The sequence below is a fragment of the Gouania willdenowi genome, chromosome 21, assembly GCF_900634775.1.
Source record: "Gouania willdenowi chromosome 21, fGouWil2.1, whole genome shotgun sequence".
NCBI classification, from domain to species: domain Eukaryota; kingdom Metazoa; phylum Chordata; class Actinopteri; order Blenniiformes; family Gobiesocidae; genus Gouania; species Gouania willdenowi.
Window position 1 is genome coordinate 29,711,752 of NC_041064.1, and position 19,158 is coordinate 29,730,909.

The window sequence follows — 19,158 nt, forward strand, 5'->3', positions numbered from 1 at the left end:
GATCAGATCCGGATTGCCAATTTCGTGATTTTTCAAAAAATTGGGGTGCCCATATATTTGGACCGACTGTATGATTATAAATGGGAATATACATTTCTTACAAGCCTTTAAAGAGTGAATGGGATCATTGATCCAGATCACTACTAATATTTCGCAAAGAGGATATTTGGTGCTTGGTAAAGGTTAGCACTCACTGAGTGCAAAAATTATGATTTCACAGAAAAAAATCGAACTAAAATCAAAATAATCTCAAAATCCACGTAGTAAAGTATGAAAAACCCAGCAATCCTTTTGCCCCAAAATGATAGTGAAACGTGTGTAAAAGGATTTAAATGACGTGGTTGGCTCGCACCATGCAGGCTTGGCTCAGTCGATACTCCATCACCAACACATCCTGTAGGCTCAGGGAGGCTCCGTACTGCAGCTGCTTATGGGTGATTTTCAACGATGTCGGAGACATTTTGGACAAGGTCTAAAGTGGGAAAAAAGCAGAAAATGCTTTAAAGAAGTTTCACATTCAAACAGATAGATTAGGAATGCACCAAAAAGAAAATTCTTGTCCGAAAACTGAAATAAAATTATTATGCAAATTAAGTCCCAATGCATTCATGGCTCTGAATGTGTACTAACCTCATTAAAATTAACACATTATTATTTGAAGCATTAATATTAATTTAAACAATTGCAAACTAATTAAAAATATGAAAATATGTATTTAGTAATGACATTCCAACAATGCACAATATAAAATAAAAGAATACAATGTTTAACATGACCCTACTCATACATTTAATAATAATAATGTACAAGTATATAACTGACTGTGCTGCTGGAAGAGAGTTAAAGCTAGGGTAGGCGTTTTTCTCCAGATACACTTTTTAGGTTTTTGGTTGAAACTGTCCTTATGTCCTGACAGAAATTAACATCTTATGTGCTCTGAAAAAGGAACAAAGAAAATCTGTCAACTGTAGCAGCTGTAAATCTGTAATAACTTCTATCAATGGCAAAAAAGGAACAGTTTTTTTTTTTTTTTTTTAAACCAATCACGTCTCCCTGTCTCCCTGCTCGTACTTGACCCCTCACATGTACCAGCTCACACTGAAAGCGCGTCACCGCTGACAGATTTAATACAGAGTTTTTGGTCACGTTTTTTAACATATATAATGATAAAGTTTATTGTTTACTTACTGCTGAAAGAGACATAAGACAACGTAGTTTCTACACAATACAAGTGATGAGCTGAGCTCCTCTTCTGCAGCAGCTGTGCGTGTGCATGTGAGTGAGACGGAGCACAGAGGGGAGGGGCGAGGGTGGTAAAGGCGGAGCCGTCGGGGAGGCTACATTCAAAATCATACTAGCTTTTGAAAATCGCCTACCCTACCTTTAAATTAAATATGTTTTCTCAATAAAACATAAAGTGCATTTAAGTTCTGCTTTATTTATTATCCAAGCATGTTTTTGGAGACACACACAGGCCGAGCCCCAATAGTCGCACTTACACCCTCGCGCCCCTCAATTGCGCGTTCCCGATGAGGGCGTGAGTGCATAGGGTGTCCCGACTCTCCAGAATGGTCTTTTGCCCCGCCCCCTTTGCGCCCTTGACCAACACTTCGCCTAAGCCTGCATCCAAGCGGAATTCGGCAAAACATAATTACCCATAATTATTTGCGGTTATAGAAGTTGTGCACCGACATGACTGAGTTCACGACGGTTTTGTTTATCCGTCTGCGGGTTCTGTGCCAAAAAAACTTGCTTTTAAGTGTAAGTAGTGAAATATTTTAACTTTTCTTTTGCTGTATATGTGTAAATACAATCAAAGTTTGCTCTGTTACTTAGGAAGAAGCATAAATATCTGATGAAGCATTACGATGATTTATGCACTAGTATTTATGCTGTTTCATAACTTTTTTTGTGCAATCATTCATATAACATCCAATTTAAATTTTACACTTGTACAATAAACTTAGGATGTATAAAAACTAAACTGTAAAAGCATAAAACTTACCAGATACCAGTTAGTTACCCTTTCTACATTTAAAATTTAAATGACATAGCTACCTTAAATAAATTACTAATAACCAATATACATTTCTTATAACTACTTCTCTTGCCCCCCGCAAGGTCTGACGAAATGACCTACTGTTTTATTTCGTGCATTTTTAAATATTTCTGATATTTTGCAAATGGTAAGTGCATTAATTGTATCTTTTTATGACATTTAAGCTGCAGTTTTTGGCTGAAATTGTATACTTTTTTTTCCACAAAGTTTCCTGTTGTGTACAATTTTCTTTTGAATATTTAAATTTTCCTCATTCCTCTGTTTGATGGAATGTTTACAAATCTTAAATTAAATATGCAAATGTATCTTTATTTGTGGAATTAACAATACAACATTGGGCATTAAAACCTTAAATCTGACTTAGTGCTACCTCTAGAAACTCTATAAAATTATTTGTACAATGAGATAAACTGTGAACTTTATCAATAATGGTTCAGTATGATCACCATTTAATCCAATAAAGAAACTGAACAGAATAAACATCCCTATTGAATTTATATTTTACTCTTGAAATCGATCTAAGAGTTGTCACAATATTAAACTTTCACACTCCAACTGCATAACAAATAAATTCAAACCATAAAACTAAATGTAATCATGTTCAGAAAGATGTGCTAGTAAAGCAGTGGAGCAGAAACCTGGGTGGAATTTTGCAGTGGCGCAAGTCGATGACGTAAATCGCATTGTCCAAATTCTGCAAATTTTGCAGACTTGTAACCTGCGCACCCGAACCCTTCGTGCACTTCTAACAAGTGCACACTTTGTAGAGGGGCGTAGGGTGCAGTGTGAGTACTGAGACAGGGCCACACAGCTGTTTGCTCCCGTCAACATAACATCCTGTTTCGGTCAGCTTTTTTCGGTGATAAAAGTAAAACCAAAATTGCACTTTAGGGTCATTGGTGCATAACTAAGAAATAAAGCAGGGGAGTGCAGATGAGGAAAATGGTGTCACTGAGATAGATAATCTTTATGAATATTGGATACTTGAGCTGACAACGTGAGGAATTTACATGGACTTTAATTGCTTCCAATGAAGCTGAAAATTATTTTGAAAAATCAAAGGATCTGTAATTGACGAAGGCTAAACAGACAGCTGACATGTGGTTCATACACAGTGAGTTAAAGGGTTCAGATGACTAATGAATGCTAGATGACCTTATACTAGTGATCAACGTGACAAAGAAAAAACAAAAGTACAAGGGTGGCTCATTTCCTTTTGCAGTACTCCTTTAGATTCATTGTGGTTTGCTAAAAGCTTTGAAATCCCACAGGAGGGATTTGGTCCAGCCTGAAAGAAACAAACTAAGACTAACCCCATTAAGTGCTTAGACTGAGGCCACTGCTGATTACTGACATGGCTGTGAGGGGCTCCATCTGAAAGCTTTATCTGAGGAGAGAAATCTGGCAGCAGACAGGAGCGTTTGCATGAAGTGCATTGTGGGAGCACAGCCCACGTACGGTACATGATGAAACCCAGTGAGGAGGGGACAGTGATAGCGAACTCAATGCCTTTACTCTGAGAGAAAGAGCTACATGTGAACTGTAAGTGCAGTATTAACAATAATAATAATAATAATAACACCCCCCGCCAGCTTGGTTGTCATTAGAACTCACAACCTTTTCCTAAATGTCCTAAATCTAAGAAGTTAGATGTATACATAAGAAAATATTATCACATCAGCATATAAAATTACTATCTTAAATGTTTTTTAAGAAAAGCTGTCAGCTTTGAAAATACCTCAAACAGTAAAAAAAAAAAAACGGCACATGGGCAATAACTCTGGATTTTTTTTTTTGGCACAGTTCTCATTTTCGAACTCCATCAAGGTATTGATACCCTGAAGCCACACACCAAATTTGATTATCCTATCTTAAACGGTTTCTGAGAAAAGCTGTCCCCTTTAACTCGGACGCACAGACAGACGGAGCTAAAACCTATATCCCCCTTCCACACTTTGCGGCGGGGATAATAATAATAATAATAATAATACTACGCACCTCAAGCTGTTTGTTGGCAAACTCAGAACCGTCCGCCCTCAGGTTCCCTACGATTCCCTCCACACTGCTGGAGCTGAACAGCCTGAAAGGGGAGGGGTGAATGGGGTTATGATTTAATAAGGTAATCTGATTCTGACTGAGTTTTAAGAACTAAATAAACCTATGAACAAGTCAGCAAAACTGCGTTGTGTTCAAAAGTCACGCTGGCTTTTAAAAAGTTACAACCACACAGCACTCATTTAGGTTTTATAACATACAATTTTAACAAAGCATGTTAAAATACTTAGGGCAGCTGGGTGAGGGCCTGTTGTTGAGAGGGGGTTACTACTCTCTCCCAGCTGGCCCTTAAAACACATCACACAAGTGAGAGCACATAAAAATATGTATATAAATATATTTATGAACAATCACTGCAATGGATATGGTAATAACAAGGAACTAGTAAGGTAAGAAATGTAAAATACATAATAATAATAATAATGATTATATTAATGATTATAACTGATTGGGATAGTGTTCATTAATATTATTTAAATTACAGCATAGTACTAATAATTAATAATAGAAACAATAACAAAAGTGATGATAATGATTATGTCGAGGATTATAGCTTTGATTATAATATAATTACAATAACAATAATAACTTAATAAATAATCTCCATAAATAGTACAAATAATGTGAAGGAATTGAGTGCTTGGTGATTATCAGTGATGATGAGTATTAGTAACTGTCAGAAAGGAATTAATATAAATTTTATATCATAAACACTAATATAATGTATGTAGATTGTAATAATACTGTGTGATGTCAAAATGTACTTAAAGGCTTTTCTGTTGTTGATGTTGCCATTTGTATGTTTGTAATGATAACTGAATATGGGGTAGGTGCCTATAAGCTTTCTTGCTACGACCAACTCCTTTTGAGCTTTCATAACTGACTAATGATGCATCTTGTGTTTTGTATAAAATATTAATGTAAATTGCTCAAATAAACTAAACTAAAAGTATGTTTGTGTGAACATTACACTCACTCATAGACTTTGATTACTAGTCTTTGTAAAGCCTGTTACTACTGCAAAGAAGGGACAACATTATCATATTTACCCTTCAAACTGAATGTGTACATTCATTATGTATTTGCCTATAGGAAAGCAAATGAGGGTTTATTTACTTTGCTAAATTAAAGGAACACAATACATAAAAAAAACATCCTTGAGACATGCAATATTATTGGCTGATATTTGACTTAAAATTTAAAAATTGGTCGACATCGTGATCAGTTATATATCAATATTGAAAAACAAACGTGCCATTTTTGAAAAAACATGTTAATAACTGTTATGAATATACAAATAACATGTAATATGGCATTTTCTGAAGTTGAACTAGTTTTCTTATTTTGCTCAGATTATGTTTGATGTTAAATTACATCCAATGGGGCATCACATTAAGAACAAGCATAATGTGTTATTTTCATAGAGAAAAATATACAAAAAAATAAGTTGTTAGACAATATTGGCATAACAGATATGGGAAAAAAGCTAATATTGAACATTTTTTTTTTTAAATACAACATCATCCATCCATCCACCAATCCATTCATCCAATTACTGTAATTAACCATTGATGCCTTTTCCAAAACGAGCCCTGAACGGCAGAAATTCTGACAAAAGACAACATATGGATGCTTACCTGTCAATATCTGAAATGTGGCTCTCTAAGACAAAAGGCTTCTCTGCGTCCAGCTGGCTCTGTGACATGAACACAAACAAAGGCCTCAGCTCTGGAGTTTACTGTGGGCTGTGTGTGAATGAGTGATGGTCCATGTGTTGTGCTGGTATTAGCTTCCTACCTGGTCCTGGTAGGAATCCAATAGTTTGGAGATGTTTTCAGTGGAGGGAGACTTCAGGTCCACTAGCTCGTTCTCCATCTCAGGGACCTAGCAACACCAAAAACAAACAAAAAAAGACATTCTATCATGCTAAAAAATCATTTCAACTGCATTTTTTTGTAATCTTGCCATCAATGATCTCAGTGTTTTGTACTGTTCTGATAAATCTTTTTTTTTTTTTTTTTTTTTTTAAGAAAATGTTTGCCAAAAACAACATGTAAACCCAAGCTTACAGCTCAAACTGATACTGAGTTTTCTGACCTTGTGTGTTGGCAAATACAGTTTACGATTCTTGATTCATTCTGACTTTACTCTCTGCCTCACACATACGACCCTGCCACCCACCCAGCAGCATTAGTATCACAAAAAACAAGAACAAATCAAAACTGGAAGCTGCTTTTTATTCTGTAAAGTGCATTAAAATGTGTACCTTAGTATGTTAAGGTTTAATTTATTCAGATAACTGTTAGGAAATCTACTTTGATCTCCTGACATGTTTCGACTGTCAACTGCCAGTCTTCATCAGTGGCGTCTGCTGATCGCTATGATGTTTGCTTTGAAGAGATCAAAGTGGATTTCCTAAGAAACAGTTGCCTGAATAAATGAAACCTTAACATAGTATTCAAAACAAAGACAAAAATAATCTTGCTGGAATTACTACGTGGAAGTCAAGGAAACATCAAAGCGATCAGCACATGCCTCTGACGAACACTGGCAGTTGACAGTGGAAACATGTCAAAGTGGATTTCCTAACAGTTGTCTGAATAAGTAAAAGTTGTCCGAATAAACTCAACCTTAACATACTATTCAAAAAGAAAACAAAAATAATCTTGCTGGCATTAAACTTGTACCTTCTTAGACTCAACAAAATGTGTGGCCACTCCAGCTCTCATCACATCACGTCCTTTCAGTCTGAAGCCGGTTAAGGCAAGAAATAAGCCCAGCTTTCCCCGGAGCCTTGGCAGAAAATGACCACCTCCCACATCAGGGAAAAGCCCTGTCAAGAAAATAAAAACACTCAATATTTTGGATGGATATGGATAGGGCCAATTTTAGTTTACCACAATTTACTTCCAACAGTAGTTTTTTTTTAACTTGTTGGGACAAAAAGTTTCATATGGAATTGGAAATACAAATATTATATACATTTATATTTTGTCAGAAAACTCCATGCATGAAGTATTGGGATTCAATTCAACCATAACAAGAAAAACAATAAAACACACAACAAAAACATGAGGCTGAATGTAATTTTTTCAATACAATTTTAACCCATAGAGAATTGGTTCTACATGCACATCTTCCCAGTTTAATTCCAGTATTTGAGAGGATTGGTCACAGCTCATTTTCTGCCAGCCCTCGTAGCTGGGCAGGAAGCAAACGGCGGGGCAGACGAAAGCATGGGCGAGGGATTAGAGGACCTGACCTGATTCACGATGGAACATGTAATATCATAAATGGAAGATTATAGCAGTTGGTGTGCAGACTTGGTTAAACCTTGTAATCCTTGAATTGAAGGGGCTAACAGTAGCTCAATAAGAGATGTGTGTGGGTGATGGGGGAGCGGATGATTGCCTGAAAATACATTCAAATAAACTAGATATTGCATCTCTTTATTCAGTGATGGATCACTGTATTGTAACAATGCCAGGTGGTTGGTCCATTTTAATAGCTTGGACAGGGACCAAATTGTGGTGGGTAGTGTTGTGACCTTAAGATAAGTTACTTTTGTACCGGGAGCTGATGTACAGCAGGAATGTATAGGCTTGTAGTTACTGGTTCCTGGAGGACGAGAGAGAGTGAGGGACCGGAAGTGTCTATGTTGTTATGGTGGTTGCCAAGAGGAGGATTAAAAAGTGAGCTGTGAAACGAAAACATTGCTTGTCTATATATATATGAATGCCTGAGCACAGCATAGTACAACATTAACTAAATTAAATTTTTAGTTTAGATGGTATTAGTTTTGACACTATTTGGATTTTTATTGAGTGAGTGTGGGACCAATGTGAAATGTTGCACAATGGATAATTGTGACCATATTGCATAAGGTCAATTCCAACCCAGAAGAATAAAGCTGTCAAAGGGAAGATCAAGTGTGGTCATTTCAAAAGGGAAACACTAGCTGAGATTCAAAGTAGCCCTGGGAGGGCAGCGATCCGTGAGAAGTAAACAGGTGACTCGAGGTGTGCAATACACAAAGCTTCAATTTAAAGTGCAAAAAAAGCCACTCTGCAAATCTCTCTATAAAAGCAAGGAACGTCTGTGTGTGTGTGTGTGTGTGTGCGAGAGAGAGTTTTTAGCGACGTTCTCCCCGACACAGTGTCTATTCGACCTGAACATTTTTAACAGTTTGCACATAGGCCAAGTGTTTGCATTCATTATTTTGAAACGTTGCATTACCGGCTTGCTTTTTCTTCCTTTTGGCTGTTTTACTACTGTTGTGGATGGACGGGGATATGAGGGCGGGTGGACGATGGTCTCTTTCAACCACAATTTCTACTTTGTAGCCCTGAATTATCGCTCTAATGAGCACAGTGCACGCTGCATTGCATTGCTCAAACATCGCCACGCTCCTTAGACCACTTCTATGACAGCCGTGAGTGGCACACCTATGCGTCCGTCACACAGACCGGGGGCCACCGTGCTACACACGGCTGCAGAGAGCCAAGCTTTCAGCCACAATTACTAATTTGTAGCCGCGAAATATCGATCTAATGAGTGCATCACACGCTGCCATTACGCAGACACGCGTAGCCACGGCACTGCTCTACGAGGCACCAAGCACCGCAAACACAACACCAGTGACTTTAGGGTAAAAGTGCATGTTATTCATAAAATAATAAAACTGGCCCACCATCTAACGAATGTTTCAGTCTCTAACACCTCCCACAATTCAGAGGCTGACTAATCATTCATCCATCTTTTTTAAAACTGCTAACAAACAGTACTGGGAATGCTAAAAACTGGGAACAAACCACCATGTTCATCCTCCAGGACTACTACACGGTGGCCATGGAGGCTGAGTTTGAAGCCCTCCGGGGCATGCACACAGCAGACTGGTGAGACCCCTTCCAGACAGCCTCATCCTGGGCTAGATGCAACCTACGCGATGAGACTCTGGAAGCTCTCATCATATCTCGTGTAGAAGATGTGAAAGAGGAGGGGGAGGAAGTGAGAGAGGGGAGGACAGGGTCTCATCACCACCAGAGAGCCCCCCCCACACACACAACCCAAACATGTCCCACCATCACCACATTTCAACTGTCTCCGGGGCTGTAGCAGAAGTGGCCAGGGCCCATCTCCAAGCCAGAAGCCCCCCTGTTGTCACCAGACTATACTCAATGGTATGGCCCAGAGTGATGCTGAAAAACTAATCAATTAATTTATTACATCTAGATTAGATTACTGTAACTCCTAATTGTCAGGATGTCTCAGTCACTCACTAAAAAGTCTCCAGTTAATTCAGAATGCTGCAGCATGAACACTAACTGGAACAAATGGGAGAGAACATATTTCTCCAGTATTGGCTTCCTGTAAATCTAGAATGGAGTTTAAAATCCTCCTGTTAACCAACAAAGCTCTACATGATCAAGCTCCTGTGTATCTTAGAGACGTGTTAGTGCCCTATCGTCCAGGCAGATCACTCTGCTCTCAATCTGCTGGTCTTCTGGAAAAGCCTTAAGTGTCCAGAAGAAGAACAAGAGGCAGAGCATTCAGCTACCAGGCTCCTCGCCTTTGGAACCAGCTCTCAGGCTGCTACTCTCTCCACCTTTAAAAGTAAACTCAAAACCTACTTGCTTGCTAAAACGTATACAGTATAATAGCAATAACCTGAAAGAGACTTGGTCTTGTTGGTTTGGTCACAATCACAGACCATTACACACAATGGTCAGCACCTCAGACCATTGCGAGATACAATTACATTAAAAACCTACTTATTTACTAAAGCGCAGACCATAAAATTGCAATAATTTAAAGCAGACAAGGTCCCCTGTGTAGTGATTGCTGAGATCACTACGTGCGCTAAATGCTTGTTCATGTGGATCTTGTTGGGTTCCTTTTCTTACTATGGACTTTTTATTTTGTTAAGTGCACTGAGATGACTTTGTTGTAATTTGCACTATATAAATAAAGTTGAGTTGAATGGTTACCACGGCTACCATGACAATGACAAGGGACTAGTAACCATTTAGGGAGACTGAAACAGCCACTACTGTTGAAATACACTAAAACCCCAAAGGACCCCACTACCCCTCCCTCTGGGTGAACTCCGCAAATTTTATCAATTTATCATGCACATGTCCCATATAATTAAACCAGGGATATCGCACATGCTATTTTACTTTGCACCTGCAAATATACCTCTTTATACTGAAACACTACAGAGTACAGAATATGTACACCTCTTTGTACATCCAACCTTCAAACACATACTCATTTGGCCATAATTGACAACTCTACTTAAGCTCCCACTATATGAATACTGATGGGCACTGTACTAGTATAATGCAAAAACAGGGACAATTAATGCCATGAAAGCCATTTCATGTCTAACATTACAATCAAATAATGTCATCATGACATTCTTAAAAAAATATATTATATTACATTCAAGAATATTAGCATGGCTACATTTTCTGGCAGCAATTGAGACGTTTGGACATTGACCTTTTCTCCTGCAGTTGAAAAGAGACGTTTTCAGACAAAGAATATTCCCAAAAAGTGAGGCTGATTGATCAGTAAGGACAGCTGTAATAGTCCAACTCTTACGATTAAGTGCATTGAAAAATGAAAAATGTCAAATATGTTTTTGTTGTTTACACATATTTAAAAACTCTGCATAACCCAAAAGCTCTTTGCATTAATCTTTCATGAGAACTGTAGCCCTCTGTAAACTTTTTGTGAGAGAGACTCATGGGATGATTCAACACAGGATTGGAGGGCTAAAATTAGCAAAGTTAGTCTGAAAAAGCAGCTGTGATCCTTCTAAAATGCTGGCCTGGATGGAAATGGTGCATAGTGAATTTCACGGTGACGTTTGCAGTTTAGAGTTGTTGATGCAATGGCCAGAGATTTAAAAGCCTTTCGTTAAAACAACAGTGACAATGTTATAACTGTGGCAGCATAAAAAGGCTTGGCTGAGTTCTCCAACTCCATCTACATTTTTACGAGTGGAGCTTCAACAAGAAGATGAATGATGAGACCTCATTGAACAATCTGTGGTTTAAAAATAAACCAGGACACAGATGACTGTCTTTTGTACAGTATGTTTATCCTTGGCTGTATACAATACTTGGTAAATTACCGACCTATTTCCTTTCACCTTTCATTGTAGCCTGAGAATAAAAAAAATTCCAAATAAGGTATAAACATGAAGAGCCTGTGCCTTTCTGCTCCTCTCATCTACTGACTGCTAAAAACCTATTATACAACCCCCCTCTCTGCTCCACACCAGGGTCTGATTCCACTACTGAAGATTTACAATATGACAGAGCCAAGGGTACATCAAAATAAGCTCTGTGTGTACGTGTGTATTGTGTACAGGTGTGTGTGCGTGCTAGATGAGTCATTAGTAGGGCCTTGTAGAGCTTTCAAGGCATAAATCAGTAAATATGTACAGATTCACCCTGAAATATCACATCATCATGTGACTTTATGCTATTAATCACATGGTTACAAGGTAAACTGGACATTAAACTAAGATATTGGTTTTATTGGCAAATAACAGGGTTATATATTTTGGGTTTGTTCAAAATAAATTGGTAACACATTATAAATGACCTTAGTCTATTATAAAGTAGAGTATAAAGTGTATATACAGAATATAATAATTTCTTCATAGTTCCCATGAAAATAGATGCAAAAACACTCAAATTAAAGGAATTATGTTTGAAATATTTTGGTAAAGATTTACAATAGATAAAATTGAGCAACTGGCATATTTCTTCTGGTTGTACTGGTCATTTGGATTTCTTGGAATTTATATTTAAGGGAAATTAAGGAAGGAAATGGAAGAGCTGGGTTTCCATTACAGATTTTCACACAATAAAAAGAGATATTTCTAAATGTCGACAAAGTTAAATTCCGCTTTGAATGCGTTTCCATTGAATGTTGTTTTGGGGAGGAGCCTTGTAACTCCCATGAAATCTCATCATGACTTCTCTGCAGAAAGATGGACGCTCAGAACCTCCTTATGTCTCTGTATTCCTTTGATGTTCCACGTCTAATGTGGCAGTAATAAGAAATGTCCCGGACTCCTCATGTTCACACGTGCCGTGTCATGTTATCTCAGAGAGAAGTGGTCATATGACCAGGTACGTCACGTTCTGTGATGGGTATTTGCAGAAAAAGTGTTTCAATTAGCAATTTTGTGACACATTTCAATATCAAAACATCTGAATAACTTCCTCATGAAAGCGTAAAACAGTTTTAGCAATATTTGAGCATTTTTTTCCGAAATTCAGGCGTTTCCATCACCAGATTTTAGATTTTGCGCATTTCTAAGGGTAATGGAAACCCAGCTTAGCTTTGTCTTTGTGGTGCACAAATGAAGTAAAGACTGCCATTTGTGGTGTGACTCAATAAACAAGCAGCTGGAGCTCAAAAGAAATTAATGCTGGTTCTGATAGAGAGGTTTCCAAACAAACTTGTGTATCAGGTTACATACAAACAAAACAAACACATTTATACAACTTTTACACAACATTTATAACCTGGTCATATAATGTTAGTATAAAAGATTAAACATAAAAGAGCTAAAGCATCATGAGCACTTGATTACTGTAGTCTTAGTCTTTTTGTGTTGCTCCTTTATTTGAAATACCTACAGGGGTCATCACATTAAAAGTAAGCTTAACTTACTTCTATAGAGATTTACGTATGTACATCATGTGACCTAAAAAAAATGTACGTACATAGAGGAAAGGGTCGAGGCATATAATCAGTCTTGGGTAAAAATAGAAAATTGGAAATGACGAGTTGGACAATATCGGGATATTAAATATCGGCAAAAAAAAAAACTAAAACTATTCTCGAGCAGCTCTCAGAAGGAAACATGTAGATTTTCAGATTTAGGGAAAACAATTAAAAATCTAGCGTGAACATATTGTTTTCTGCACTGTTTCAAACAAAAAGTTTTGCACAGTTTTCGCACTGATTCCAAGATGACATCATGGACATTAATTACTTAACTTGGTTTGTCATTATTACTATTGGAAATAGGTCTACAAAGAAGGGAGCAACAAGCTTTTATGGGAAACATAATATTAGTGATATGGGCAACATGTTTTGATTAGTAATGTAATTGGAGTCTAAAGCCACAAAAAAACACCACTTTAAAAAGAAAATAGACTAATATAAGACCTCTTTACAGTTATTTGGGTCATTCTGCGCTTGCGCATCTTGAGGCGATGACGCGTTGGTGACGACATATTCAAAGATGGCGGCAGCCCATACTACAGCTGTCACTATTTAATAAATGCCTTAAAAGACATGGATATAATGAAAAGAGTTGATGGACGGAGGCATAAACATGCAGACTTTCACACTGACTTATTAAACACACACGAACCTCGGTAAACGGAACAGGCTTCACCGGACGGCTGGCACTAGGACCCGGAGGCGGAGTGAATGAGTCCCTGTACTGCATTCACAGGCTGTAATATCACCAAATTCATCATTTTACCTGTTAGAGCTACTATCTTTACCAGGGAGCAACTTTTTTTATTCCCGGTGAGTGTTTTCCAGAGTTTTACTGGCTTTTTACCGGTGATTAGTTCCTATCTCCCTTCCGCGGTCCAAACTAAAACTACACGCACACACATACGCATACACACACACACACACACATTCTGAACGCATCTTATACAAACCCCGCGTAAACAAACAGAGCAAGTCGTGAAAACAAACTAGTGCAGGCATTTAGGAACCGAAAAAAAAAATCAAAATGCAAACATCTTCGTAACGGTTCTGGAACCGGACGTTAGGAACCGGTTCCAAAAAGGAACGGTTCCTAACGTCCGGTTTCGGTGCCCAACCCCATTCCTAAAGCAGCTGGTTTTCTAATCTAATGCTGCAGAACAACCTTTTCTTTTCATATGATGAATGCCATAACACGAAGACCGTGTTGTTTTTTGAGTTTTAGTTTAGTTTGAGTTTATTTTATTTAAAACAGGGACAATACATATTAATAAACATATTCATGTACAGTAAATATAGCCAACGGCTCATTTCCATCTTTAGTCCCTTCAGCAGGTTGATGTCAACATCATAAGATAATAAAATCAATCAAATAACAGTAACAACAAGTAAAACAGTTTGCCTTCATGGTGCAATACAAAGTAAATTGTGTTGAAAATGCATTTCCATTGAGCTGGTTTGTTCTTTAGCAGGGGCTGCACAGTTTCTGGACCAAATTAAGTTATTTTTTTCTGTTCAGAACGCCAGACAAATAGCCCCAAACTGCTACAGGGAAAGTTGAGAGAGGCAGACCTTATGCTGAAGTTAGATGTTGGAATATTGGACAGATGTGTGAATGTAATTACTGAATTTAAGTAAATGAATAGCTTTGAAGTATTTGTTGTGCAGAGTTTGCTACTTTTATACATATAACATGTACCCGTTACTTTTGATGCACATACTACAGGAGTGTCGAGCTCCATTTAGTTCATTGGCCACACCAACTATGAAGTAATTAAGCGAAATCATTGCATAAAAACCTAGAAATTTCCATTTTTTCCCCACTTTGAATGCAAATAAGTAAAAGTTCATTCAACTAGAGAACTACAATATATATTGTAGTATATATATATATATAATACATTTTTCAAAACAACATGAACAATTTGACATTTCTTAAGAAAAATATGCTCTTGTGATCATTACCTAATTATTCCTGTTTGAAAAAGCAAATATTAATCAAATAGAATAAATCAACTGCTTATTTTCCCTTTTTTTTTTTTTTTTTTTACAAACAACTTAAAGGAAACCAAATGCAGATGTTTCATTTTATTCATGAATATACAAAGAATATCTCCTCTTTAAATACTTTCAAAGCCTCTTTTAAAATTCATATTGATAAATAAGAACTATATTTTAGGTGACTTAACACCAAATGATCTGATAATATTAAAAAAAGATAATTTCCTTTAAAAAATTTCAAATGCTCTCAACTTTAACCCTGGTTCTTCCTAATCCTCTCTAAATTACACTTCGTTTTGATGTAGGGCTGGGCGATATATCGAATATACTCGATATATCGCAGCTTGTAGTCTGTGCGGTGTTGAAAATGACCATACCGTTAAACTCGCGGACTTTTTTTTTTTTTTTTTTTGATTTTTTTTTTTTTTTTTTTGAAATATCATCTTAATGACAACATGCACAAAAGGGCACTATTTGTTTTAAAATATTGTAGTGGCATTATGTACAAAAAGTGCACTTTAATTTTGTGTTTTGAAATGCCATGTGAGTTGCATCCTGCACTAATGTCTTGTTTTGAAATGTCTCTGTGACAATTTTGCACAGAACGTGCACTTTCTGTTGACAATTTTATGTTTGAGCCACTCACTGTTTAATAAATACAGTTATGTCAACTTTGACTTAGTTGTGATATCCCCTTTTTTGCATGAAAGTTTAAAATTGGCACATATTAATGCAGTATGATCAAGAATGTTTTAATGTAGACATATAGAATCATCATACTGGTGTGATTTTGTGCATCAAAGTGTTAATTCAAGGGTAATGCAAAATATCGAGATATATATCGTGTATCGTGACATGGCCTAAAAATATCGCGGTATTTATAAAATGCCATATCGCCCAGCCCTATTTTGATGTACGACACTGAATGTCACTTATTCCTAAGTTTTTTCTGCACAGCACACCTCATATTTATTAGTGCATGGACACTGGGCAGAAATCATTGGTTTTTAATATTTAATGTAAACAGCAGCTTGTAGCAATGTGAGCTAACCAGAGGGCAAGCCTCCCCGTCTTTAACCCCCAGAAGCTGAAAGGTCTTACCTATTGCAGTCTCTGGCATGGCAAACATCGTCTTTTCAGTGGCCACTCGAAACCGCCCGTGCACTGAAAGACCAACGCCCTGTAGAATTAAGGAGAGTCATGTTAATAATCTGTTTTGGATAACATGATAAAAAAACTTAAATATGATCAAAGGTTAGAGAAAAAAAAAATTATTGATAACAGTCACCATGGCTAAGGACTTAAATTAGACATGGGCAATAAAGTGGTTAAATGAGAAACCAGACATCTTAAAAATAAGCGAAGCAGTGCTTAAAGTGCCCATGTTAAGCTAAATCAACTTTTCTGTACTTCAAAGGACCCATATCATGTTATTTTTCACTCATCGCTATTTGTTCTAAGAACCGCAAAAACATAGTATTTGAGGTTTATTTTCCCAAACTCGCCGGTTTTCCAGAGTTTTAGCCTCTAAAAAGTCACTTTCTGAGCAACTCTACACAAACAGGCTGATTTTCAGCCTACTTATGCATATTCATGAGTGGGCGTGTCTATAGACAAAACACTGACTTCCTCCCCGCACGGTGATGTAGGGCCAGAGGACGGCCCGCCCTCCTCCCGTAGCTGAGCTTATGCTGCTTTATAAACACGAGACAGAGCGTGGAGGCGGGGCGTTCACCTGTACATACATAGACTGTAGAAAATACATACATAACACTGAATGAAGGACGCTGAAATGAAAGGGCCCATGTTAAGCTAAATCAACTTTTTCATAAAAGTGCTGATGGGCTTCACACACATGCCCAAAGTGTTTTTTTTCCATTGATTCCCTCAATCGTTAGTTACAGGGTGATTTGCTCCTTTCTTACTACAGGGCGAGCCCAAACACCTCGCTCCAATTTGATGACGCGTTCCCACTTTGATGACGAATTTACCGCGGCACTGAGCTGGAGAAGCTTCATCGTGATTGACATGTAAACAAACACGCCCACGAAGGTGAGCATGTCAGGATCCTTCGCGCAGTGTCCCCACAGTCTATCACCGCTGCACACCGAAGGCTGTTGTTGTTTCTGCTACTGCCGCTGTTGCAACAGGTTGTCGCTATGTACTGACAAACGCCCAGCCACCACACTCTGTCTCGTGTTTATAAAGCAACATGAGCTTGGCTACGGAGTGGGTTGGAGAAGGGTGGGCCGTCCTCTGGCCCGACGTCACCGTGCGGGGAGGGAAAACGGCTTCACACTCAATAGCAGCTTAAATAGCCATGTGTTTTACTGTAATGTGCAGTTTTTTGGCAGAAAACAATCACAACTGTATGTGGATAGCAAAAATTAATTTGCTTAGGTGATTACTGATCCCCCTCGTATCAGAGCGAGACATGCAAGGAAGTCAGTGTCACGTCTATAAACACGCCCACTCATTCTACTAATACTGATACTGTTAGGTTCAAATGTATGGGCACCCCCATTTTCAAAAAGAATTGTGACTGGAACTGTTGGTGAATATTGATGAAGAGGGTCATCTAATGGATCACTTCAGGATGACACGAGTGCCTTATTTCCACTAATGAAGGCTTATAAAGTCTTTGTGTTAAGTCAAATAAACAAGCATCATGCTTCTACATCTCACTACTCATAAATACCCATTCAATCACACTCACAGAGGGCCAGGTTTAATCAACTAGTGCAAGGAGTTTTGGAGGTACTACTGGAGAACATTATTAATGTCCCAATAAGTGGTTTAATGAAAAATGACCACAAGACTAAATTTCAGCAACCAATTTGATCTCATTAACTAAAATGCTTCACATATAGATGAATGACTCCTACAAACTAGCTGGCAGCTTTTTTAGATTTGTTATTATTCTCTAGGCTTAAAGTGTTTTCATACCTTTATTTGAATGACAGATTTTTTGTTAAGGTAAATTAATAACTATATGAAACAATGTAATGTTTTATCTGATAAGTCAAATCATTATTTTGACAGTTAGGGACGAGGGGTGTCCCAACTTTTTCACTTCTGATACGATACCGATATTGCAACTTTGAGTATTGGCTGATACCGACATTGATCTGACGCGACATTGGAGCGTTTCATACAAACTTTCATTACTTAATTTATAGTGTGGAATGTTTGAAAAGGACTGCTTCTATCAGTGTGCCCATAACAGAGATTTTAGTTGGAGGTTGATATAATCCGATACTCTTTTTTTTGCGTAAATTGGACCAATATCCGATATCAATACCAGATTGGAGCACCCCCATTAATGATTATAGTCAACTATTATAGTCATGCTGTCCAGCCACAATGAGAGTTGAACCAGTATTTAATATACAAGTACATGTCTCTGGATCCTGCAGTAAACATTTCCATTTACTGAGGAGTCTGCCAATGTGCTCAAGAACATTTATACAACCAAACAATGTGAATTTGGAGTCCTTATATAAATACATGCTCTATTTAATGCCATATAGATATTGGTTATAGAGACTGGAATGAAACATAGCTGGATCTGTCTGTGAACTATAGTAAAATGGGGTGCGTAGATTTAATCTGGTTTGTGGCAATCAGAAATTATAGCATTTCTCTTTGTAAAATGTTTTGATGAACCATAAAGACGCATACTGTAGCTACTAGCATAACATGTTTCATTAAAGGACTGCCTATCTCTGGTTCTTTAACACACACTGGACAACCGACTGGAGATGAAGAAGCTGTTAAACTCCTAACAAAACATCTTCATCAGGTATGTGAACATTACAAGGAATTCACAGAGTACAGCCACACAGCTGCAAACAATCACCTGTCAAACGGAAAGCAGATGTCTTTGAACATCGTGCCCTTGCTTTTACCTAAAACTAAGAAATAAAAATACAAGGTTTTTGCAAGTCAACCAAAGTCTGAATCAGTCTCTAGAAATTGAAGACCATCTCCAAGACCTGGAACAAAACCTAGGATGTTGAGTTGTAAAGACTCCCGATTGTGAAGTTTGAAAAGGAAACAGCCAGGATGAGCCAGTCGTATACAAAGGAATGATTAGTGACCCAACTATAATTTTCTGCCAAGTTAGATTGGCAAAAAATACACAAGCCAAAAAAAAAGAAAGAACACAATAGTAGCTGTTAAGCTGCTAGCGTTAGACTTTGGCAGTGTGGGAAATGGCACACTGGACTATAGACAAACTCAGTTGACTATATAAGTATGTATAACTGCTATAAGTATAATTATGATGA

At 37.6% G+C, this 19,158-nt stretch overlaps 1 protein-coding gene across 1 annotated transcript in view; it reads right to left on the reverse strand.

Annotated features, from left to right (window-relative positions):
- Positions 1-19,158, reverse strand: part of hibch (3-hydroxyisobutyryl-CoA hydrolase) — a 36,331-nt gene that overhangs the window by 1,989 nt on the left and 15,184 nt on the right. The window contains exons 7-12 of the mRNA XM_028435930.1: positions 15,971-16,049; positions 6,802-6,947; positions 5,912-5,998; positions 5,752-5,810; positions 4,058-4,139; positions 353-472 (exon numbers count right to left, since the gene is read on the reverse strand). Of these exons, the coding sequence (XP_028291731.1) occupies positions 353-472; positions 4,058-4,139; positions 5,752-5,810; positions 5,912-5,998; positions 6,802-6,947; positions 15,971-16,049 (573 nt within the window). The remainder of the gene's footprint in view (positions 1-352; positions 473-4,057; positions 4,140-5,751; positions 5,811-5,911; positions 5,999-6,801; positions 6,948-15,970; positions 16,050-19,158) is intronic.